The sequence below is a fragment of the Vespa crabro genome, chromosome 1 (assembly GCF_910589235.1).
Source record: "Vespa crabro chromosome 1, iyVesCrab1.2, whole genome shotgun sequence".
Lineage (NCBI taxonomy): Eukaryota > Metazoa > Arthropoda > Insecta > Hymenoptera > Vespidae > Vespa > Vespa crabro.
In genome coordinates this window covers 8350930-8375051 of record NC_060955.1, presented here as the reverse complement: position 1 = coordinate 8375051, position 24122 = coordinate 8350930, and the positions used below count along the sequence as shown (strand labels likewise).

Here is a 24122-nt window from a genome sequence, read left to right as displayed (position 1 = left end):
TGATAGTATTATTAATACTAGAAATATTAAACTGTATCCACTAAATATAATATATATTTAAAAAACATGAATAACTTCGGATATGAATTAACAATAATATGAAATTGTATTAATAATATGAAATAAAACTTAAATAAATACAGAAATAGAAACGTTTGACTCATATAAAGTTACATGAGATTATAAAGGATTAAAGATTTTTAAGAATTAACTTCGATTATATTGCTAATAGAAGAAGCAACGATTTTTACATAGGGAAATTTTTCCAATAGGGAAATATACATATTCGATTAATTTTGCAAATTAGTATATTTTTCATTTTTTAAATTAATCGCTTTCTCGCTTCCTCGATGAATTTCGAATTCAAACTTTTCGCAAGAAGCAAAGGAGTATACAATTATAGAATTGCTTTGTATAATTCACGAAGAAGAAAAGAAATAGAAGTAGAAACAAAGTATAAATCTATCAAGGAAACGATAACGTTAAATGCGTACATGGAGGCGATTACGAACGGCACATTATTCTCGCTTTTCTCCTGGGAAAGTTAACGCATCAAGCGTGTTAATTATAATGAGCGTTAAGTAACCGCTCGCGCACTCACCTCGTTGTTATATGGCCATTCGCCATTATCGTTTGTATCCGTAGCATTCGCGTTGGTGTCGGCAGCGCAAGAAAATCGTGCGCAACACAGTCCAGTCCAAACCCTGCGTCGCATCGGTGAAAGCAGTTTACAGGCTTGTTACTTATCGCGATGAACCGCGTTAACGGGCTAATGCACGAGAAATCATATATTTTGTTTAACCCAGCTCTCAAGTCTCTACATGGATTTTCATTACTTGACTAAATCTATGCACGCGCGAAATTTAAACCTGGAAAACTTGGAAAACTTCGTCAAAAGAAAAGGATACATATACATATATTTTTTCTTTTTTTTTCTTTTTTTCTATTAAGATTTCAATCTAGAAAGAAAGAAATCACAATTTTCTTGGTCAAAACGTCGATTTTTATAAAAATTCGAATACGTCCTTGATGTCGTTCGATGAGATTAGTTTGAGATTAATACGTCGCCATATTGGAACAAAGGAGTTTTGCCCCCACAAATTTTATGCTCCCTGCGTCGTTCTCCGTCATAACGTAAAAAAAAAACGTATGTAACGTTGAAATGTCCACGTTGTAATGTGACGTATAAACGCGAAAATAACGAGGTCCGAGGAAGAGTGAGAGAAGTAAAAGAGTAAACGTGAAGGGTGTGATAGGTCTATGGCTTCTTCACACGCGAGGTCAATAAAACGGTTTTCATGCTACTCTTTACTTTTACGAAAGCCGTCGATCAGCTGGATTTTTAATACGTATCCGCGATGGATTTCAATCGATCGAGTATAGAATAATAGGAATTAAAAAGAATCGCGAAAGGCGGCTTTTTTGCAGAAGTATCATTGGAATTTTCTCGAGACTTGCGATTCATCATACGTGCGCACGCTTATGCTTATACATATCGAGAGAGGGAGAGTGAGGGGGAGGGGAAGAGCGAGAGAGAAAAGAAGAGACCTCAGGAATCTTTCGACCTCAATTTTCGAGGCTTACGACGCAGCCGACGCGGCGGATCGATGCCGATTCGAGGCGTGAAATCCAAAGGCAACGAGCGAGATATTCACGGTAATGACTCGTAATAAGCGCCGGAGCGCGGCGGCCAATGTAAACGATCGAAAAAGTCGTTAACTGGTCGGAAATCGGTAATCACCTGGAATAATCGACTCCTCTTGTAAGTGCTTACGTTTTTATACGTCGCGGTGTTAGAAAGAAATCGAGGCCGGTCGTGCATACCCCGTGAAGGTGGATATGTGTTAAAAAAAAAAAAATTAAAAAAAAATAAAAGGAGAAAAAAAATACAAAAAAAGAAAGAAGAAACAGAAAAAAGAAATAAGAGATGACGAACGAAGGAAATTAGAAAGGAAGAGATAGATAGATAGGGAGACCATTTTTATTTCGCCGTATTTTAACATGTTGAATGCCGAGCTATTTTCACATTAAGAACGTGTAGGCCATGAACACCCAACGTCATTGCACTTATTGTAAATGCTTGTAAAACACGAATTATATTTATGGAACCAAAAAAATAATTAATATATAGAGAAAGATGTAATATATAATATGCGCCATAAACATAAAATATAAAATTATTTAAAATTAATTGAAAAATATTTCCCTTTTTATTCATTAGCGATTATCCGATGGATTTCTTAAGGGTAAATATTCCATATAATAATTAATGACCCTTGAAAGTCCAATGGATTACCAAGGATATGCATGTCAAGTGTTCCGACATGATAATTTATCGTTATTCTATATTTTGGAATCAGTATCATTTGTCGATAATTTTTTTACTCATTTCATTTGTTATTTATATCGTGTTTGAGAAGGTTATACGATTGTAAAAGCCGTATAGCAATAAGAAAAAATAAATGTAATTAAAAAGACATAATTGATAACTTCAAAATAATAAACAGTACACTGCTCCCTTGTGTAAACTGACACTCTATGAAAATCGTATTATTATACATAATAATTATGATCATTTTACATAAAATAATCAAAAACTGACCGTATTGAAGAATCCGGCGTATGTCACCGGTGGCCCACACGATATTAAACGTGTTAATCGGGCATAAGCTGCGAATATTTCACGAATAATGAGGAGTATTTTCTCTCTTTTATTCTTTCAAAATAATCCACGATTGCTCCTCGAATAACGAATACGGAGATTCGAACGAGCCAACGGGATATCCTAATCGTACGGTTCATTATGCTCTCTTCCTTACTCTTCCACCCCCATCTCTCTCGCTCTTTCGAACGTGCACGCGCGCATGGAGCTTCGAACACGCGATGACTATGACCGATGCCGAGAGCCACGACGAATCGCGATGCGCATTACGAATAAATATCGCACTCTTCGCTTCTCTAATGCCTCCGTGCCGCGCAGATGACCACTTGGGTGGGTTTCGAAAATGCATCGACGACGACGACGACAACGACGACGACGACGACGGAGACGATGTCGACGAAGAAAAAGAAAAAGAAGAAAACAAAAATGAAAACGAAGAAAAGAACGTCGTAGTACGATTAAATTGATTTTCGATTCTTTTTTCTCTTTTTTCCCCTTCCTCTCCTTCTACGAATATTCTTACGAATCACGCGGAAATATCGCGAGATAAATAAATAAATGGATTTTCGTAACCTTTCTCCTGAGGACGATCGATCACTGCTTACAACTAACGGCTGCGAATTTTTCTCAAAGACACTTTACGCAACAGTGCAGAAAGCTTCGGTATGAAAGACGAGAGAGAAAGAAAGAAAGAGATAGAGAGAGAGAGAGAGAGAGAGAGAGAGAGAGAGAGAGAGAGAGAAGGAGAATGAGAAATGTAAGGAACATTGAGAGATTTCGTTCCAACAATGGAACGATCCAGAGACGATAATGACCGCTAATTTGATGCGCGCGAATAAGAAGGAAAGTTCGAAGGATGGGCGAATAATAATCGTCGCAACGAAAATCGTGCCATGAACGCGACGTGCCATCTCGAGAGCACGATTCCACGGCTCTCCTCATCTATCTTCCAACGCGTTGGTAGCGAAAAAAGAAGGCATAATTAAATTAAATTAAGCTCCCTCCTCTCTCGCTCTTCTCCTTATCCTCATACTCCTTCTCTACCTCCTACTCCTACTCTATTCTTCTTCTTACTCTGTTTCTTCGCTCTTCTCACCTTCGGCCCTTTCCTCTTCGTCTTCCTTCTCCTTCTTTCTCTCCTACCGGCGGCGATAGTCCGCACCCGATGCCGCCTTTATTTGCAAGCAATTTGCGCCCCTGGATCGCCCTGCAAAAAATCTCAAAATAATGCCCGAGTATTAATCATATTCCCCTCTCGTACCGACGTTCCCTCTTCTTCGTCTTAGTCTTCTTCTTCTTCTTCTTCCGCCATCTTTTCGTAACTCGACGATCCTCTCTCTTGAGTCTGCCTCCTCTCTCTTGTAACTGTATGTACCGTGTCCTCCTCCTCTTCCTCCTCCTCCTCCTCCTTTTCCTCCTCTTCTTCTTTCTCTTTCTCCTTTCCCCCTTTTCCTTCCTATTCTCAGAACGTCCATTCTTCCATACCGCGTACTTTCGTCCTATGATTATACGTTATTCTACTCTACGTGCTAGACTGAAAGTACTAGAGTCTCTTAAAGTTATAATCATATTGCGAGGAGGGTACACGTTGATAGATTCTATTTTTGTAATTAATGCCTCGGGGAGCGATTCATTTACAATGTTACAGGCTGCTTCTCACAGCTTTTGATACATCGTCCAAATGAATTTCCTCTTAATGCGAAAACCGTCGGAAGAGTCTTATGACTTACATTACGTTAACACGATATATCATACAAAATAATATTCACGATTCAAATATTTAAATAGTATTTAACATTTGTTGGAAATAATATGATAAATAAAAAAATAATAATAAATAATAAAAAGATAATATTATACAAGATTCAAGTTTTCTTCGGTTTTTTGAGAGCTGGAAGACCGCTGTCGTATTCGGATACGTTCAACATCCTTACTTTCTTCAGAGCTCCCGTCTTATGATAGACGCCATCTTGTTTCTCTTGTATCTTCCGATCAGGTCTGAAAACAATCACGGATAACGGCCCTTAATCGTCATATTACGGCTAACCCACAATTTTCGGTAATTCGATGTAAAAGACATGTGGCGAGGACAGCGCGAGGTAATCGAAAATTGATAAAAAGAAAAAAAGAAAAGAAAGAAGTGGGATTCACTTTAAAAAGCAAGGATTAACTTCTTCCTTTTTGTTCGCAAGTTGGAGACAGTGGTCTAACAAAAAAATAATATAAAAGAGAGAAAGGAAGAAAAAGATAGAGAGGAAGGTTCTCCTTTCAACTGCCGTGCCGAATTTCGCGTTCGTCACCATTTCTTTCTAAACTCGACGTACCGTGACCGTGAATTCTTAAATATTTCAAAGAAAAGTAGTAGATGTATATAGAAAAGATCATCGCCCATCTTGTCGGACAATGAATCTAAAACCAAACATAAAACCGATACGAAAGTGAAACAGAACTCGTCCTCTATTAGGATTGATCGTGTCATAAAGGAGACGGTCTATTTAAACCCGACGATGAAGAGGACTCACGAATACGGACGTAAAAGCATACGAATAAGAACGCATACTATATACGATATTGTCGCTTCTATAGTTAGGGAGAGGTGCGCGCGAGCGCAGAAACGAGCGTAATCGTAGCCACAGAGGCGTATACCGTGGGGTCTCTCGATTCATTGGACCGTCGGCTTGGTGCCCGCCTTTCACCCATTAAAACTGACTTGGCTCTCTTTCTCTCTCTCATTCTCTCTTTCTCTCTCTTTCTAGCTGGCCGGAGGGTACTTGCTGCGTACCAAAAGCACGCCCATTGAAAATACATTAAACACGTTAATGCGAATATCCTTCACAAAAAAGATCAGCGATTCATGTATCGTTTGAGAAAGATATCGATAAGGAGAGTGTGAGAGAGAAAGATAGATAGAGAGAGAGAGAGAGAGAGAGAGAGAGAGAGAGAGAGAGAGAGAGAGAGAGAGAGAGAGAGAGAGAGAGAGAGAGAGAAGGAAAGAAGGAGAAATAGAGAATTTAGATCACGAGTCGTTAAGTGGTGGATGAAAGAGTTCCGTAGAGGTGGAAAGGCGGATTCCGTGATTTCCGTAAATGGCAGAAGCACGGCCGACCGGAAGCGGTGGTCGCATCAGTCTGTTTAATAGCCGTATTGTATAATTATGAACAATAGAGCGACAGATAGAGAGGGAATGAAAGAGAAACAAGGATATGAGGATAGAGAAGCTTGGAGGAGAAGGGCAAAAGCCGGCCGAACGTTATACCAAACGCATACAGTTGTGGAAAAGAGAGAGAGAGAGAGAGAGAGAGAGAGGAGAGAGAGAGAGAGAAATAGAGTGTGGAGATTCGAGAATAACGGAGATATCGCGGGGGAGAGACGAAATAGCGAGGACAAGCACGATGAGAGGCGTATGGCTTATGGCCTGGCAGCCACCGTAGAACACGTCCGTCCGTTCTCTGTACATGACGGATGACAGAACGCGACAGTTTTGACGTGAGCAACCTCTCTCTAGGAGCCACGGACCGCCGTCCGCGTTATGCGTACGCGTTCTACGTGTCGCACACGCCGACATATTTGCTCTCCATCTCTCTCTATTACTCACTCACACTACGTACATCGCGGTTAGCGCGCTAAGCCACGCGTGAATCCGTCATTAATACCATTGCTATCGTCTCCACACGCCGTAGGATGTTACTCGCAATTGTTCGCGATGAAATGCTAACGGTTATGACCAGCAAAGAACAAATCTAATTACAAACTCAACATGCACTCCCTCATCGACGGCTGCGTTACTTAATTAAAAAATTAACCAAGTGTATCATTCCAAGGAACAAAAAAAAAATTAATTCAATCTATTCGTATACTTACCGATCGATCGTAAGCCTGTTGTTGTGCTTGACTTTAATGTTTTCTTGCTCGCGCAACTTCTTCCCGATTCCACCGATTCGCTGAGGCCGATCACTCAAGCCAAAACTCTTCGCATAATGACCCAAATGAAGCTCCTTTCGATTGAAAAACTCTCGCAATTTGTGTGGATAAGTCGAGTAGAAACGAATCCAGGAAACGTATGCTAATAAAACAATATTCCAATACATAAAACATTCGTTATTTTTATAGGTTTAATAAATTTTAAATATCGCAATAATTCATTAATTTTAACTTAGTCTAATTCTACGGAACTTTGTGTAAACATAAAAAAAATTTATAAAGTATTTCCGTCTATATTTCTTTGTCTCTCTGTTCTTGAATAATTTCATATGCTTTTATATGATTTCAAAATACGTTACATTAACACGTTTTCGAAAACTGTTAAACTTATGTTAGTCGTACATTATGAACATACATACAATTTCGATGTAATGATTGCTTATACCGCATATACCTAATACACTCGTATTAATCGTGGTTCCATTAAGACGACGGGGCTGGACTAGTATACGATTCTATGGGGTATACGTGTGTCCTGCCGCGAGCTATTACGGAGCATTAACAGGGGCGAGTCAAGTGCTGTAGCTAATAGTCATCCCCTCTCTCACTTCTCTTTCACACTCTCTCTCTCTCTCTCTTCGCATCTCTAGCTTCCGTACACGGGTGAGAAATCCTGGGGTTCTCTGGTCCTGAGAGAATTCGACATGTGCGAGTACGCTGTTACTCTGTCGTTCCGTGCGAAAATCTTTTCACTGTAAAGTCTCTTCGACCGTTCGACTTTTTGAAATAAAAAAGAAAAAAGACCAATCGACTCGTGAAGTTAAATAGTATTCTTCGAATCAGAAAATAATTTTTCTTACAAGAATTTTATAGATATTTCCTTAAAAATTTACTTGATATTATTAAAAATATCTTTTTGTGAGGACCAAAACGCTTTTATCGTCAAATAACTTTGATGTAACGCGTAAATATGACTGTATTTTTTAATTCTGCTTTTATTTTGTTTTGTTCACAAAAATATTAATTAGTTCATATCCCGAAAGTTACTGTTTGCTAAGTATAAATTATACTTGCAATTAATAATAGAATATAATTGTATTATAATATTAATATAGTTATTAGTATATCATATTATAATATATGCTAAATATTATTATATGCTCTATTTATTTTTCTACATTCTAGTATTATATTAGAACAAAAGTTCATAGCATTTTCCAATAGGTGATATATTAAAAACGCTACGAACTTTTGTTTCAATCTAATTATATAACATCTATACTAAATATTATTATATTAATTATATTAATGTAAGTTATACTATAAATTTCGCATTATATATAATTTTTGATTAAACACAAATAAAAATTGGTTTATAAAGATTTTAATTCTGATAATTTGCCGAGGGAGACCTTATGCCTCGACGTTTTCCGCTCTGATTTCCTCCTGCTTTCTGCCTTGACTTGTCTCTTCCGTACATAAGAAACCGAGTAGAAAGATCTTTCTCCACGTTCGAAGTCGACGTTGAAAAGGGAGAAATGTTTTTCTCCATTTAGCGCATAAATCTTACGATGCGGCGGCACTGAGAAGAGAAAGAAAGAGAGAGAGAGAGAGAGAGAGAGAGAAAGAGATAGAGGCAGAAAGAGAGAGAGAGAGAGAGAGAGAAAGAGAGAGAGAGAGAAAGAGAGAGAGAGAGAGAGAGAAAGAGTGAGAAGGATGTAAAAGTGAGAGGGGTGAACGTAAGAGCGACCGCCGTGCAGGGTGGCTTTGTTCCTAAGTGATGTAACTGCGTCTTATTGTATTTGTATCCTGTATCGTATTGTTAAGAGTCTCTCACCACAAAGCGTAAGTGGTTTTGGCGGAAGCCACATTCAGTGGTTGGATTGTGTCGGCCACCCCCTCTGAAAGGCGCATAGACTGCGTACAGTGAATTCGATCTAACTCAAAAGCACCCAAACATGTACTTACATATATATACTTCTAGAGTTATTCGATCATAAGAACGAATATCGAATTTTGTCAATGAAAATTGTAATCACAAATCATAAAATGACATCAATTATTGAACGTGATTAATCAATTAAATCAATTACATTGACCTCTTCGATTTTATAAAGATATTAAAAAGAAACTATTAATGATCTATCATAATTATCAAAACCAATAAATGATTATTTATGAACTTTAGAAAACATTCGTAAAAAAGTTGAAATAGGAGTTATTTCGAAGAGGGTGTAGCTTGAGTACCACTATTAGAAGGGGGTGAGATATATATGCGGGACGGAATGGATGAATCCCTTAGCTTAGTGGCGAGGGTTGAGAACACAGGGGGTTGTTCTCGCTATTGAGGGCCGTTCGGCTCTATTGGGGTGATAATGTTACGAATTAGTGAGATTTCCACTTCCCCGCGTGCTAGCCTTCACCTCGGCCTTAGTCAGGAATTAAATAAATTCGGAGGTAACATAGGAGAAAGCTAGGAAATGGTCATGCTACACCATTATTCTTTACTTCATATCCGTTTTTGTACTCTTTTTTATCGCTTTATCTTTTTTTGTCTTTTCTTCGATTCGAGCGTCGATGCATTTTTCTTCTTATTTTTTTTTTGTTTTGTTTGATTGCAAATCAATATCTAATAAAATATAGAAAACGACGTTGGGAATATGAGTTCAAAGAAATCGTTAAATAATTAATTTCCAATTTTTCTTCCCCTCTCTCTCTTTCCCTCTCCCTCTTTCCTTCTTTCCCTCTTTCTCAGATTCACTCTCTTCCGATGAAAGCAAGCTACGCGCGAAAAGTGCAATGCTAGAGGTCGAGAGTAACGTGGCAATTAATCTATCAATCACCGGTACGTGCGTAGGAACGGTCAAGTGGTTAGCTGTGTACCGTCACTCAAGTCCGGAATGGCTAAGCGCTCAAAAACCGTGGCTAACCTTCGTGTAAAGCCACGCTTGATGCTGAACAAGTTTGAAGCTCGAAAGCCAAGCAGTAAGATTTATGGCTCTTCGACACGTTCTTTTCTTGGAAAGCTTCATCGTTGAGCCGATTAAGTTCGTTGATGCGACATATACTTTCTAATATGAAAATGCTTCTTTCGAAGATGACCGATATTTGCAAGTAATGTTCATCGATAAAAATGTAGATGAAGAAAAAAAGAGAGAGAGAGAGAGAGAGAGAGAAAGAGATAGAGATAGAGAGAGAGAAAGAGAGAGAGAGAAAGAGAGAGGGAGAGGGAAGGAGAGAGAGAGGGAGAGAGAGAGAGAGAGAAAGAAATAGAGAGAGAGAGAGGCTAAAGCAGTAAAATGAAGGAAACATCTTCGTTTCGCGAGGAAAGCGATGCGGCAAAGGGGAGCTGAGTTTTCTCCCTTCGAACCAATTCGAATCGTCGCATCTTAATGGATTTATTATTGCAGCCAGTAAATTCTTTCTCGTAACAACCCTAATAGAGTAAGCATGGCATGGCAAACAAGATCATCCCTCCTCGTCTATAGACTATGTAAATATCTGAGTGGCAGGAGAGAGCGAAAAGAGACCGAGACAGAGGAAGGGAGTGGTAACGGAGAGCGAACCCCCCATAGCGTAGTCGTATAAGAGTTACTTTATATGCGAGTAGGGTGCTCACTGGAATTGGTTTACTCTACCCTGAAGTCAGCTCGCTTTCGTTCCAATCCAACTGAATCAGAGTAGGTGTTCCCTCATCCTTCGTAGATCCTCTTCACTAGCTCGTGTTCCGCGAACAGAGAGATAAAGGAAATTGTGTTAAACGGACAACCGTGTGAGTTGTTACGTGTTACGTAGACACGTTACGTTTCTACCTTACGGATTATCCTCTACGAAAATTTCCTTCCAGTTTTGTTAGGTCAAAGATTACGCTTCGCTAGAGTAAAAGACTTTAATCTATGTTCAAGAAAGAAAATAAAAGAAAACAAAAAAAAAAAGGAAATGAATTCTACTTACCTTTGCATGCTTTATCATGAAGTTTTCTATCCTCAAAAATCAAAGCTTCGAACTCTCTTTGAAGAGCAATCGCAGCTTCTTGGACGGAATAATGCTTCGATAAAGGTCCTATTAATTTGCCTAATATTGTCTCCATGTTTATTTGATTGATCCGAATTCGCTTGGACTCGAGCATTCGCACGAATTCGACTTCCGGCGGTGTAAGGAAAATAACTGCTGATCCGGAAGAACCAGCACGTGCCGTTCGACCAATTCGATGCACGTAATCCCTCGCTGAAAGTGGCCCCGTGTATTGAACAACGCAATCCACCTTCGGCAAATCCAATCCACGCGCTGCGACGTCCTGATACGAAATAAAAAATTAATAAAACATTGCGGGGAAAGGGAAGAAGAGAGGACGTAAATACGTCGATGTAAGAGATTCTAAGTGATCTACCCTCCGTCATAAATCGCGTAATGCTCGCCTGTCGAATGTCAAATACGTCTCGTTCTTTAACGTAGAATCAAAGAGACACCACGGCGTTTACGGAGTCAACCTGCCGAGTACAAATACTTTACAAACCGGAGGACCGATTTCTCGTTTTGTACGAAGGTGAATATGCGAGCGCCCGCTGTGAAACCCCAACGGCGAACGTTTGAGCACGGCCCTGATTTCTTGGCGTTCGGTTGCTCGATGATTTACCGTAGTAGACTACGTAGAGTTCTTCGTTGACGGCCCTGAAGACTAATCCACTCTGGCCCACCACGAGCCAACGATACTTATAGTCGAGAAAGGGACGTCGTGAAGTTGAAAATTCTCTCGCGGCACGATACAAATTTATTGTTTGTCTTTGCATCGAATTAATTTGGCGCTTGCCTCCGACAGCGCCAGAGTCAGGCGCCAGGGTGAAGGAGTACGAGAAAAAAATTCCGGCTATCGATAGAGAAATAAATAACATATAACTAGAGGTATCTACCTACACCGTTTTCTACCCTCAGCCATCTTTCATTCGTGTATTAAGAATTTGAATTGATTCTTTCAGTCAATTTATATTTCTTCGTCTATTCTAGCATTCCGAATTAATTCTCATTAAACTACCTCGAGATTATTTCTTATATGCTATTTATCACGATATACGTTCGATCGATAATTTTAAAGAAAAAAAAAAAAAAATAAAGAAAAAAAGAAAAAGAAAAAAATAAAAGATCGACGTCGAGACTCGTTCGAATCCGTTTGACGATCCAATCGAATCACGTATATACGTGCCTGAAACTCATCGAGATCGAACAAACTAGATATTATTTGCCACTGTTCTCGATCTACCGATGCTTAACCGGTGCTGAGGAAGAGCAGCGATCGATGAAGGCGATTAAGATAAACGATCGTTTAGGAGTCGGAGCACGATCGCGGCCAGGGATATCCAGAATAGATCACCCACTCAAAACATCTCACTCGTATCATATATCACTCGGTGGATCCGGATTCACCACCGCTGAGAGCCGCGGAACATTCCAACCGCGGAGCCCCTCGTGGCTTTTCAACGTAGAAATTAATAATACTGTCATAAAATCCCCGTTGAAGTGACGCCATAAAACGTGGGCGGCTTCGATCGTCCTCCACCGTGCATTTCGTGCCGCAACCGTCGACCAAGTCGACACGTAATTTTTAATGTCGGACAAAGCAAACATAAGTTCCATCCCGACGAAATGTGAAATCGCGTCTTTATTTTCTAGATATCCGATCTTATACGACCTACACGTTCAATAATCAAGTAGAGTAGAAACGTCCTTAAGAACGAAGATTAAAAAAATTAAAAACAGGTTGATATTTAATCGCGCACTATAGGATTTAACGAGGGAACGAAAAAGATGATAACGAAAGTCGACGATACGATTGCCTGATTCAAGCGAGTTAATTCTCATGGTGTGAAAACGTCATCCAAGTTGCGTGACCAAGTTGAATTTTTATAATGACAATCATTCAATACCTTGAGTAGATTTTATAGTAAAAATGTAACTTGTCGTACGTTTAATTAATAAGATACACTAACTTCATCGACTAAATAGCGCATTTTGGTTATGTAAATAAAAAAATAAAATTCACTACTTTCACTGGTAGACGATTACGGATAGATAGAGATTGTAATGGACATTGGAAAGTATAGAAAATTTATCCATTGCTAATACGAAATTAATCTAACTTGTTTAAGGCGAGATTAATCGATCGAAAAATAATGTATTAACATATTTATATATGTATATTCGAATTCGTCATATAAATGATACTTTTCTATGAAATATTAAGGCGAATAAGATTTTAATGAACATATTTGACTTTTTTTAGATTTGTCCTGTTTCGCGATGGAATTTCTGTTGGTCGTTATTGGCAAACGAGAATTTACCGATTAATATAGCAGGAGAACGGTTAAAGAAATCACTGACACAGAACGAGCCAACGATCATAATTATACTCGTTACGAAGGCCTCGTGTGTACACATAATTTTTAACCTGCGGACACAGCGTGGGTCCAAAGATATTAAATTCCGTCCTGAAAGAATAAGCCGCGAGATAATTTACAGCTCTGGGAGTGCCGACGGGTATCTACGGCTTTTCTTCCGCTCTTTCTTTCTTTGGATCCTTTTCTTTCACTGATATTTTGTATTAACTCCTGCGGTGGCGAAACCACCGTCATTCTCCTAATACATAATCATACTACGCGAAACTAATCGCTACGGTTGAGATCGTGTCGCCTTTCAATCTCATCCAAATGATTTTTGGATATTCGATGTACAATTGACAAAGATCGACGTTGACGTCAAATTAAAACGCGCAATAAATCGACGCGAATCTTATCCTTTTCAGGTCTTAATTAAACTGTTGATTATAAAACTTTTCTAAGTCATTTAAGATATTAAAAGACATATTTTGTCACACGTTATTCTTAACATTTTTTAATTACAAAAAAAAACTATTTTCAAAGATTAAACACTTCTCCTGTTCGGTATTATATAATTAAAAAATTTAATTTTTAAATAATTAAAAATTTTTTAAATATTTCAAAATGAAAAATATATGGCCTATTAGATTTTTTTCATAATTACCAGCTCAATCATTAATAATAGATAATGATAAAAAATATTAGATAATAGATAACGATATAAAATATCACTTACTGTACATAACAGAACGGTGCTATTTGTTAGCCTGAAGTTTTTAAAAACTTCCATTCTTTCCTTTTGGCTCATGTTACCGTGTAATTTTAAAAATTCCACATTTATGAGAGGATCAGAATCTTCGTCTTCCTCGTCTCTCTGTTTAGTTAAGACAGCAGATAAGATTTCTGTATAGTAATCAACCATGTCTTGTGTTGCCATAAATACTAACATTTTATTATGACCAGATTGCTATCAAATGATGAAATGAATATTGATAAGAAATTATGTTTAAAAATTTTACTTATATAAAATATTTCACGTTTACCTTGCATCTATCAATGATGTAAGCGCTTAAAGTGACCATACGTAATTTTGGTGGAGTTACTATATAATACTGACGCACACTTTGAGGAACTACAAAGTCTTCGTTAATCTGATCCTCGTCTTCGTCAATTGTTACTAGATTTTCTTTTGCAGCATCAACAAAGACTGGATTATGCATAGCTAGACCGGCTAATTTTTCCACAGCCTGAGTTAATGTTGCAGATAAAAGAATTGTCTGTCTTTTTGGAGGAAGTTGCGTGAGATCTTCTTGAGATGTTTTTAAATCTTCTTCTTTCTTTTTTGTAGGTTTCGCAAGAAACTTCTCTTTCTTTTTCTTTGATTTTATAGGAAAATCATTTTGTTCTGAATCACTTTCACTATTCGAATGATATTCTTGTCTAATTACATCTTCTTTGTTATTAATATCATTATTATCAGTTTTAGAGTTTGATATTTCATTATCATTGGAACTTCGTTCTTTCTTATGATTTTCTTCTGAAAGAGTGGTTTCTTCATCTGTGAAAACTTTTCTACTATTTCGTTTTAACATTTCCATAGGATCATAACCTAAGTTATCTGATTTAATAATTATTCCTTTAAGAGCATCCACTATGCTAAAAATATAATTTGAAAATGTTAACATTATAAACTTTTTAATATCTACAAAATTATTCCGTAAAATAATATTTTACCCCGCAATATCTTTCTCATATCCAGCATCTAACATTCTATCAGCTTCATCCAAAACAAAATGTTTTACATCATCTAATTTTAATGCTTCAGTATGTCTAATATGATCCAATAATCTACCTGGAGTACCGACCAAAATATTACAACCTTTCCTCAGCCTTGCTTTTTCTGCCTTTCTTTTTTCTCCACCTACTAAATAACCTGGCACAATCCATGTAAATGGCTGTGATAATAAAACAAACAAAATAGATAGACATTTTTAAACAAATATAAAAATTTACTTCTATCTTAAAAAATAAGCTTGTACCAATACTTACTTTCCTTAATTTCAGAAAGCATTCATAAGTTTGAAAAGCTAATTCTCTTGTAGGTACAACGACTAATGCACTTAATCCACTACTCCTTGTTAATTTAGGTCTTATCTTATGTAAGCATTCAACAATTGGTATAGCATAAGCTAATGTTTTACCTGATCCAGTTTGAGACCTAATTAAAACATCTCTCCCAGAAAAAATTTCAGGAATTGTCATTTGTTGCACAGTAGTCATTTTAGTAATGTTCATATTTTGTTCTAGATTTGATACCTTAATAAAAATATAGCAGGTGTTAGAAATTTCTATCATAAAATTAAAAATTTCATTCTATTAACATTATTACCAACCATAAAAGGATGTACATCAAAATCTGAAAAATTTGTTTTTGTGAAAACTGTTTCACTAATTGGTTTCACAAATCTTTGTCCAATATTTGGAACTTCAGGATTATTTCTAAATAAAGATGATGTTTTTCCAGTTTGTTTCTTATAAGTTTTATAAGTTTTATCAGAAGATTCATTTTTCTGTGCTTTGTGTTCTGTAATATTTTTAAGGTGTTTCTTTTTCCTATTATCAGTATTTATATCTAACTTTTTCAATCGCTTTATTGGAACTAATCTTTTACTAGATTGTTCTATTGCAGATTGTTCATACGGTACCTGCACTGTATCTTTCTCATCTGTTTTAACATTTAAAATTACATCTGACGAAGTTGATTCTACATTTTTTGTCATTACTTGATTGGAAAATATTTCTGACAAAGACTTTTTCGAACCAGTCTCATTTATATTTCTTTTTTTTACAATTGCCTTACCCAGTAACTTTTTTGAAGGCTTAACAAATGATATGATAGGTTCTTTAATAACATTCTTTTCTGTCTCATCAATTTCTGTTACAACTTCATTGGTATCTGTATTTTGTACATTTGATGCAGAAAGTACTCTTTCTAATTGATTTGTTACAGCTGTAGATATATTGTTTTTATTCTTGGATTGAATCCGTAAATTAGATAGTTTCTGTGTATTCTGCGAATTATTGTGTATATTATTTTGCTGTAATTTCTTGGCGACTATAGATGCCAATGCTTTTTGTTTAACTCTTTTGATTCCTTTGGTTTGACTAAAAGGAACACCTTGCAACTTATTGCTCTTCTTACTTTCTTTTTTTTCTACCGCTACTTTCTTTAATTTTTTAACAGAACTTTTCAACATAGACCTTCTTTTTGTCTAAATATATAGATTTTTTTTTGGTAAAACTCGCATACAAAAAACATAAAAATAACTTAAATTTAATTAAATACTCACATTGGCAGATACTCCAGCAGCAGGTTCCGTCGAAATATTTAAACAAATATCCATCTCCTGTATAGTCATTGGACGATTTTATAAAAAAAAGAAGGCAATTGAATAAACACACGTTTATAAAATACACGTTAAAAACAACACGAAGCTACATAACCTCTTTCATACAACACGTTTAGCAGTCACGTGTTGACAAGAATACATCGACGACAGCGACACTACAAGCATGCGTAAAAGAACTTACGAGTTCGAGACTATCGACTATCTCGCTTTTTATTTTCTCGAATCATATATTTCTTCTATCTCGCTTTTGATCTTTACGACGTCGTGTAAATATATTCACGACAATTACGCAATTGCTTAGCAGAATCGTCGCCTAGAAAAACCTACGTCGTCGTTGTTAAAGATAACAGTATGCATCATGATCGATTAGACGGTACTTCGATAGTAAGAAATATAGACGATAGTTGAAAATCACGACAGGTTCGACATTCGCGCCTTATTGTTTAATGTTAGCAAAATGTTTCGATCGTTCTTCTCAGTATGCTTGAAAGTCAACAAGTATTTTGTTTTTTAAATCTTCAAAAAAAATACCAAGTGCATAAGAAAATAAGTAGCATAAAGATATAATCATTAAAAGTTGTTTTTCTAATAGAAAGAGAAAGAGAAAGAGAGAAAAAAAAAGAGAAAGAGAAAGAGAGAGAGAGAACGAGAGACATATTTTGCGAATGTGCGAAAGATATATATAGGCAGAAAGTGATCGTCATTTTGTAGTAAACGTGTGTTTACTTCGAGCCATGTGTGTTTACATTTTTTTTTCTTTTTTCACCGACTATCGAGCAAGTGTCGATTGTTGAAATGACAAAAGGATCAATCAACTGTGAAACGTGTTAGCGTTAGTTGGTGTAAACTTAAACGTTTAATTCAAGCAGCTAACAATTTTCATCATTATGAGTGCATTGTGTTGCATCGGGTTATCCATAGCGTCAAGAATTATCGGCACTTATACATTGGTACGTAAAATCTAATTATGTTTCTTTCTTTCTTTTATTTTAAAACGATTACATTCTCGATGTAGAATAATGTAGAAGACGTTACAAATGTGTATCCCGTTGTTTTCTTTATTGAAAATAATACATATTATTCAATATAAATATATCTTTCAATTATTATCTGTCTTTAGGCTCTCTCGATACTTATAATAAATGTCTTCATGAGTCATTTCTTTATTGGAAATCACGAACATGATTTCTTTGGAACTGTTGAATCCTGGGCTCCCATTGGCTTGCATTGGGCTCTTGTTTTCAAATATTTTCGATTGGATAGACAATGTGATTAATTTTCATCTCGAACAATTTATTTTTGATTATAAATATTTCTCTCGATGATATAATAATTAATTATATAAAATAATTTTCAGCTCAAGTCATTGCCATTTGTTCGTATGCTATTTTCGTATATAGCATGTTGTTTTTAATATCAAGCGCGTATCTTACGTATGGATCGATCACAGTGAGTACTTTGATCCTAAACGGTTTCATAAAAAGTATATCTTGTTTGTTCATTGTCCTTCTTTTTATAACAAGTAATAAGTAGAACTAAAAATAAATAAAAAAAAGAAAAAAAAAGAAAAATAAAGAAGAAACCTTGGATGACGTGTAGATTGATCAAATACATAGTTTCTTTACACGATAGAATATTTTTGGCACGTAACGACCTCGTCTAAACTCGCTAACGATCTTGCTAACTTCCGCCTATGTTTACAGAGGAAATCTAAGTATGCCGTGCCTTGGTTATATATGCAAATGGTTAGCATAATAGATCAGTCAACGGCGCTAGGTATTCAATTGATACACGAACGATACGATGTTTTCGATAAATCGACATGGTACATTCCACTCTGTTGCATTTATTTACGTAAGTATTATTCATATTGACTCTTTATTAATAACGATTAATTGTATCCTTCATTAATTGTTAGTACTCAATGCATATTTCTGGATGGTCGTGCAAAGTTCACGCAGAGAATGGTCCAAAAACATAGAAAATCAACAAATCTCACAAATATCTGGAAATCTTACTGATGAAGTTACAACTAAATCACCTTCCTACGTATCGCTGAGCTTCATGACAAATCAATCTTCTTATCAACCATCGAACACTTTACCCTTTTACGATACCTCTAATAGCATGAAATGAAATGAACAAGAGATTATATTATTCATCATATCGAGTCGCCGAACATCAATAAAGTTACTCGGTTTGTAGGATATGTAAAAAATTGAAATCATCTGATAAAAATCGTTTATGTTTTACGATAGAATAATTTTATATTATGAAGAACGAAATTAAGATAAGAACGAAAATTCCTTTTTTATAAAGTTCTTCGTTTTTATATATGGTGCTTGAAATTTGGCGAGTTTCAAATCGAACGAATTAACATGTATTTATTTGTATAAACGTCTTATTTTGTTTTTTTTTCTTCATTACTTATTGATAAAATTAATGAAAGAAATCGATGATCCATTATTATTTTCGTTCAATTAATTTCAAAATGAAAAATGTTTGTCGATAAGCGAAGTAGCGAACAACCGATGTTCCATTTCTCTCTTTTCCCTTGCATTTACGATAGTTTTTGTAAAATTTTCTAAAGTTAAGACCGCGTAATAATCATTGATATTTTTCTTTTCAGTCAATGGATTACTTGTATTTTTTTTCTCTTTCACTCTTTCTCTCTCTCTTCCTTTTTCGTTTTCTTGTACGCAGAATAGATCTCCTTCTGGAAAGTAGAAAAGAAAAATGTATAATAATGCGGGTAAAACGATAAATCAATTGGGAGATGCGACTAATAGAGTGTATCAAGCGGAGCTGTCCCTCGACCCTAGAGGAGAAAGAGAGAGAGAGAGAGAGGGAGAGAACATTGCTATGCATAGAGAAATATGAAAAATGGATCTCACTTTACGTCGAAATACTTTTAAACTTAGGCGATTGAAATCTCACGCAAGCATATTCGAAGTCATAGTAACAGAACTGCTGGCTACACGCGTGTATCTCGTATACTGAACGAGCAAAACTCTTGTCAACTTTTCGTTATATACTTAGGAATAATAATCGAGATGACAATAGTCGACGGAGGAAGGTTTTTACTTCGATTTATGTCGAATGCTTTCATTGCTTTGCTACTTTGATCGTTCAATCGTCGTAGATACATCGAAATGGAAATTATTATCATTGATGTTTACGTGTATGCGAATTGAAAGAAAATGATCTTCAAATCTTTAAAAGGAAAAAGATTAACGTAGTATTGTAGATACATAAGAATTTTTATACGTATGAGAAGGGTAAAAATACGCATTCTGATTGGTCGACTGCAGTACCGCTTTTAAAAAGAACTGAGCGAGTCAATTTGTAGACTGTCGCAAAGTTTTAAAACACTAGTTGACAGGCGACGGTTCAGGACCCTTATGTACTATTCCCCCTTCTACAAGAGACTCCTGAAGGATTCCACCACCATCTTTTTCCTCTTATCCTTCTTCGTTCGATCTCGAAGCCACGATACTCACCCCTCCGTATCGTGGGAATCGATGGATTGTAAAATAAAACTAACTTGGCTTTTTCGTGGATCGAAAGCGAAGTACTCGGCGAAATCTCATTCTCGCGGGACTCTTTTATTTCCATATACCCCTTTTCAGACACGACCGTAGGGAGTGTCTTACACGATAACAATAGATACGCCTATATGTTTTGCAAAAGTGTTATGTAAAAATCAAATAGAATCGATTCTCTTCGATTTTAAATATAAAAGTGTTTATTATTAAATGGACGTTATTTTAACAATTTTCAATTTAAAGTAAAAAATCGACATTTCCTGCAATAGTACATAAGCTATATGTAACATTTTTGTTATATTTGATTGAAGTCAATTTATTGTTATAATTAAAAAAGGTTTACATATACACATCCATTTAAAAAACGTCGAACTTTTCTTTGAAATGATTAAAATCGATCAACGGTGGAATCAATCGTAGCTTTGCCCTGATCTACTCGTGAGATAATGTATAGATTCGTTATTAAATATTTCAAAAAAGTGCATCACAACTATTTCATGATTTTTACATAGATTTCTACATTTCGGGCATATAAAAGTATATGTGCAATATTTTATAATTATTACTATGTTACGTTTATTATCATCAATATATATATATATATATATATATATATATATATATATATATATATATATATTTATACATATATGTATTTATATGTATTTATATTTATATATATATATATATATAAAACTATAACTATAAGTATATACTGTTATATTTATTTAATATAATTATTATTATAACAATATATATTATTACAATAACAATTATATATATATATATATATATATATATATATATATATATATACATGTATATATATTGTTATTGTTACATTTATTATAGCTTAAAATAAACATACTAGAACATAGCAAAATGAACCATAAGTATCTTAATATGCATCGTTATCACAATTATACTTTTACGAATTATCATAAAATAGAAATAAGAAATATTGAAAACATAAATACCCATGCGCTCGAATAAACTATATCAATCTGCAAAATAGTGTATAATAGATATTAAATCGTTCTGATTGTTAAAAGCAAAACACGTTATATTTTATTTGAATGTTCTTTTCTCAAAATTTGATGATTAATGTATAATTCTTCCGCTAATACCACAAATAATTAAATCATTTATAAAACTTTCATAATTAATCGTTAATATGATCGCGTTAGAAAAACAGACTCCGACCTGATTTAATATAAATCGATAAACGATAAAAAACATTCACAAAGAAAAATATACCACTCGCTAGTAAATCTAAAACAGAATTACTCACGTTCATGCTCTTTAATAATTTTTAAAATAAAGTTACAACCATTAATCCTTTCCAATCATCTTCGACATGATGGATAATGGAGAGACTTGAATTTTTTGACTTAATATTTAAAAAGTTCTACGATGACTCTGAAATACTTGTTCACTTTGTAGATCATCATTGAGATATTAGTTGATCCGTATATGTGATTGAATTCGTTGAAGATGAAAAATATACTAAGAGTAATTATTGATTCTAAAACATTCTTACACGCGAACACTAATTGCTAATTAAATCTGGAAAACGAAAAATTACTATTCTGCAATAAAAAATAATAATATTGCACAGTACAATTCTTGAAATGATTTTTAAAAGTGATACATGTACACCAATTATATTGGAAAATATATGTTATAGAAATACACAAGATGGTGTCGCACCGGTCAAAACAGCTGAACGATTTCTTCCGCGCATGCGCAGTGTATAATGAGAGTACACGTGTATATTACGAGTAATTTATTGCGAGATAATAAATTATTAATTTTTTCATTTATTATTAAAAAATGATATATAATTTAAAATATAAATGGATATAAACTATCAGAAATGTTATTAAACGGAATTAGAAAAATAGATTTATGGATATTTTTTAATGAAAGTACTTAAAATAGATTCTTACTACACATACATAGCTTTTTACATCATGAGTCGAAACATATATGATTAATAAATCAGATAATAAGAGAGAAAGAGAGAGAGAGAGAGAGAGAGAGAGAATGTATTTTTATTAATCATACATTCTCTTGCATATTTCCTGAAAAAATAATTTGCATAATTTTCATCCATGAATATTTAAAAATATAAATATATGAGTAAATATAAAAATAAATATATATAAGTAATTAATAAATTAAATAAAATAATTGGAAAATCATTGAAAATATTTGACCAATCTCTGAAAGAGCTGAAATTCAAGAAAAATGATTAAAAAAAAGTATTGAAAATGAAAAACTTGATCATGGATACTACCGACAAATAAATTCTAAAACGTATATATAATTTATATAATTTCTTGGAAAATACCTGTTTTCAATGCTAAGGTAAATAAAAAAAAACTCTCTTGGTTGATTCCACATGCTGCACACAAGCACACGTATATCTAGAATCGAGCTCGACGTCAGCAAGCATTGAAAAAAAACTTTATATGTATTTATCTTTCACGCATGATTTTTCTACATATATATCTACACACACACATACTTCTTGGAAGAGTCCGCAGGCTTCTTGTTTCGATGCAGGTTAGTAGGTAATATATTTCTTACGGAAACGAAATAATGATGTTGAAACGTAAAAGATAGACATTATTTTTCTTATTGGCTTGTCTTACGCTTTTATCACGAATTAGTAATAAAACATTTATAATATAACTTTAAACATGTAATATTAAATTTTAACGAAATGACGTGGCAATTATAAAAGTTATTTGAATAATTTATAATATTTGTCTAAATTCTTTTATATCTATCTACAGTATTTAAATGTTTAACATTAATTAATTTAATAGGCTGAACAATTAATAGCTCTGAATTGGTTTTTGTTAAGGTAATTAAACTGTATGTAAAATCTGGTTAGATTTAGTTCCCCCATTTTTTCCTATAATTACAAAAAGTTTACGCACCACATTAAATTTACCTACATCGGGAAAAAAAAACATTACTAAAAAGAGATAAGGATTGAATAAGATTCTTTTGAAATATTTTCAAAAATCGATCTGTTTTTCCTTGAGTTGTCGTGTAAATTGTAAAAAGAAGCTGAAGAAAAAAAAGAGGAGGACAGAGATAACGATGAAAACTTCTCACTCTTCGTATTCTTGACACATTCATCTTTCGTCATTGTGTTTTTCGTTGACGATTTCGTCGTTGTCGTCGTCTTCGTCGTCGTTGTCGTCATTATCACACGTATAAACGTACGTGCAGCGATCAAAGAAAATGGCTGTCGCTCGTATGACATACATAAAAGGTACTACGATGTAATTAATCTTCCTGTATGACACTTCGGCTGGTTACGCTTGCCAGGAGCTTGCCAGAAGCCAGAACACAACATCCCACTTAACCCGAGACGCCTAGAAAACAATTAATGTGAAATTGATTAATAATTATAGTGTCCTAATTTCTACCCTCATGTTGTCGGACGTTAGAGACGTGCCAGTCACGCGTGACCCTGAAAGAAAAGAAAATGGTAGGGTATAAGAAAGCATGTAGGAAATCGTTGTACGAAACTTTTTTCGCTTGAGAAAGATTTTCGATTCGAATCGACGGAAACTCGTTTTACGATAGATACGGAAGGTACTTTTAAACAAGGTAATATATATTCGAGGAAGGTATCGCGGATCCAAACGTTCTACTTCCTGGTCTCTAGATCACGAACGATAGTCGATCGTCGGGACGTTTCACTCTTTTTCCGAACATTTATTTGTTCGCCAAGGAAAACGGACAGTCGATTTGGCATTATTTTTCCAGACAGACAGACTTTATTGATCTACACCCCTTAGTTACTATCTACCAAGAGTAAGAGAGATGGAGAGATAGAAAGGAAGAGATAGATAGATAGATAGATAGATAGATAGATAGATAGATAGATAGATAGATAGATAGATAGATAGATAGATAGATAGATAGATAGATAGATAGATAAATAGATAGATAGATAGAAAGATAGATAGATAGATAGGTAGATAGATAGATAGATAGATAGATAGATAGAGAAACGGATAAACGAGGAACGAGATACAAGAGAAAGAGAGGAAATTGCGGAACTGAACGCCCCATAAAGCTAACCAATGCTAATACTTCGCATCTCTGCATTGGCGTCGTCGTTCTCTCTCGTACGTAATTCACATTCATACGATTTCTATGACGGGACGAACGATCACGTAAATTCGAT

General features: G+C 35.0%; 2 protein-coding genes across 7 annotated transcripts; one reads left to right on the top strand and one right to left on the bottom strand.

Annotated features, from left to right (window-relative positions):
* Nucleotides 1–1965: 1965 nt before the first annotated feature.
* On the bottom strand, nt 1966–16512 carry LOC124423829 (probable ATP-dependent RNA helicase DDX31). Of its 5 annotated transcripts, XM_046962078.1 has the most exons (10): nt 16305–16512; nt 15348–16226; nt 15004–15270; nt 14689–14909; nt 13998–14610; nt 13691–13921; nt 10538–10880; nt 6524–6725; nt 4523–4660; nt 1966–4161 (listed from the first exon to the last, which is right to left on the bottom strand). In XM_046962078.1, the coding sequence occupies exons 1-9, from the start codon at nt 16371–16373 to the stop codon at nt 4528–4530; spliced, it is 2958 nt and encodes a 985-aa protein (XP_046818034.1). In that variant the 5' UTR covers nt 16374–16512; the 3' UTR covers nt 1966–4161; nt 4523–4527. The 5 variants fall into 5 exon arrangements, 3 of the variants coding, with proteins under 3 accessions (XP_046818034.1, XP_046818041.1, XP_046818050.1); XM_046962085.1 differs by lacking the exon at nt 1966–4161 and having other exon boundaries at nt 4255–4660; nt 13691–13828; XR_006942173.1 differs by lacking the exons at nt 1966–4161; nt 4523–4660 and adding an exon at nt 10203–10457 and having other exon boundaries at nt 6593–6725.
* Nucleotides 16513–16978: 466 nt separating this feature from the next.
* LOC124423845 lies at nt 16979–20393 on the top strand. Of its 2 annotated transcripts, none has more exons than XM_046962125.1 (5): nt 16979–17314; nt 17485–17632; nt 17722–17813; nt 18068–18189; nt 18283–18409. In XM_046962125.1, the coding sequence occupies exons 1-5, from the start codon at nt 17252–17254 to the stop codon at nt 18383–18385; spliced, it is 528 nt and encodes a 175-aa protein (XP_046818081.1). In that variant the 5' UTR covers nt 16979–17251; the 3' UTR covers nt 18386–18409. The 2 variants fall into 2 exon arrangements, with proteins under 2 accessions (XP_046818081.1, XP_046818072.1); XM_046962116.1 differs by having other exon boundaries at nt 16995–17314; nt 18068–18218; nt 18283–20393.
* The last annotated feature ends 3729 nt before the right edge of the window (nt 20394–24122 follow it).

Bases quoted from the DNA above. Each gene is read 5' to 3' on its own strand.
- LOC124423829 (XM_046962078.1), bottom strand. From the start codon at position 16,373: ATGACTATACAGGAGATGGATATTTGTTTAAATATTTCGACGGAACCT. The intron at 14,910-15,003 runs GTAAGTATTGGT...TTATTATCACAG, and splicing joins GCTTTCTGAAATTAAGGAAA to CCATTTACATGGATTGTGCC. The intron at 13,922-13,997 runs GTAAACGTGAAA...ATCATTTGATAG, and splicing joins ACATCATTGATAGATGCAAG to CAATCTGGTCATAATAAAAT.
- LOC124423845 (XM_046962116.1), top strand. From the start codon at position 17,252: ATGAGTGCATTGTGTTGCATCGGGTTATCCATAGCGTCAAGAATTATC. The intron at 17,633-17,721 runs GTGATTAATTTT...AATAATTTTCAG, and splicing joins TTTTCGATTGGATAGACAAT to CTCAAGTCATTGCCATTTGT. The intron at 17,814-18,067 runs GTGAGTACTTTG...CTATGTTTACAG, and splicing joins TTACGTATGGATCGATCACA to AGGAAATCTAAGTATGCCGT.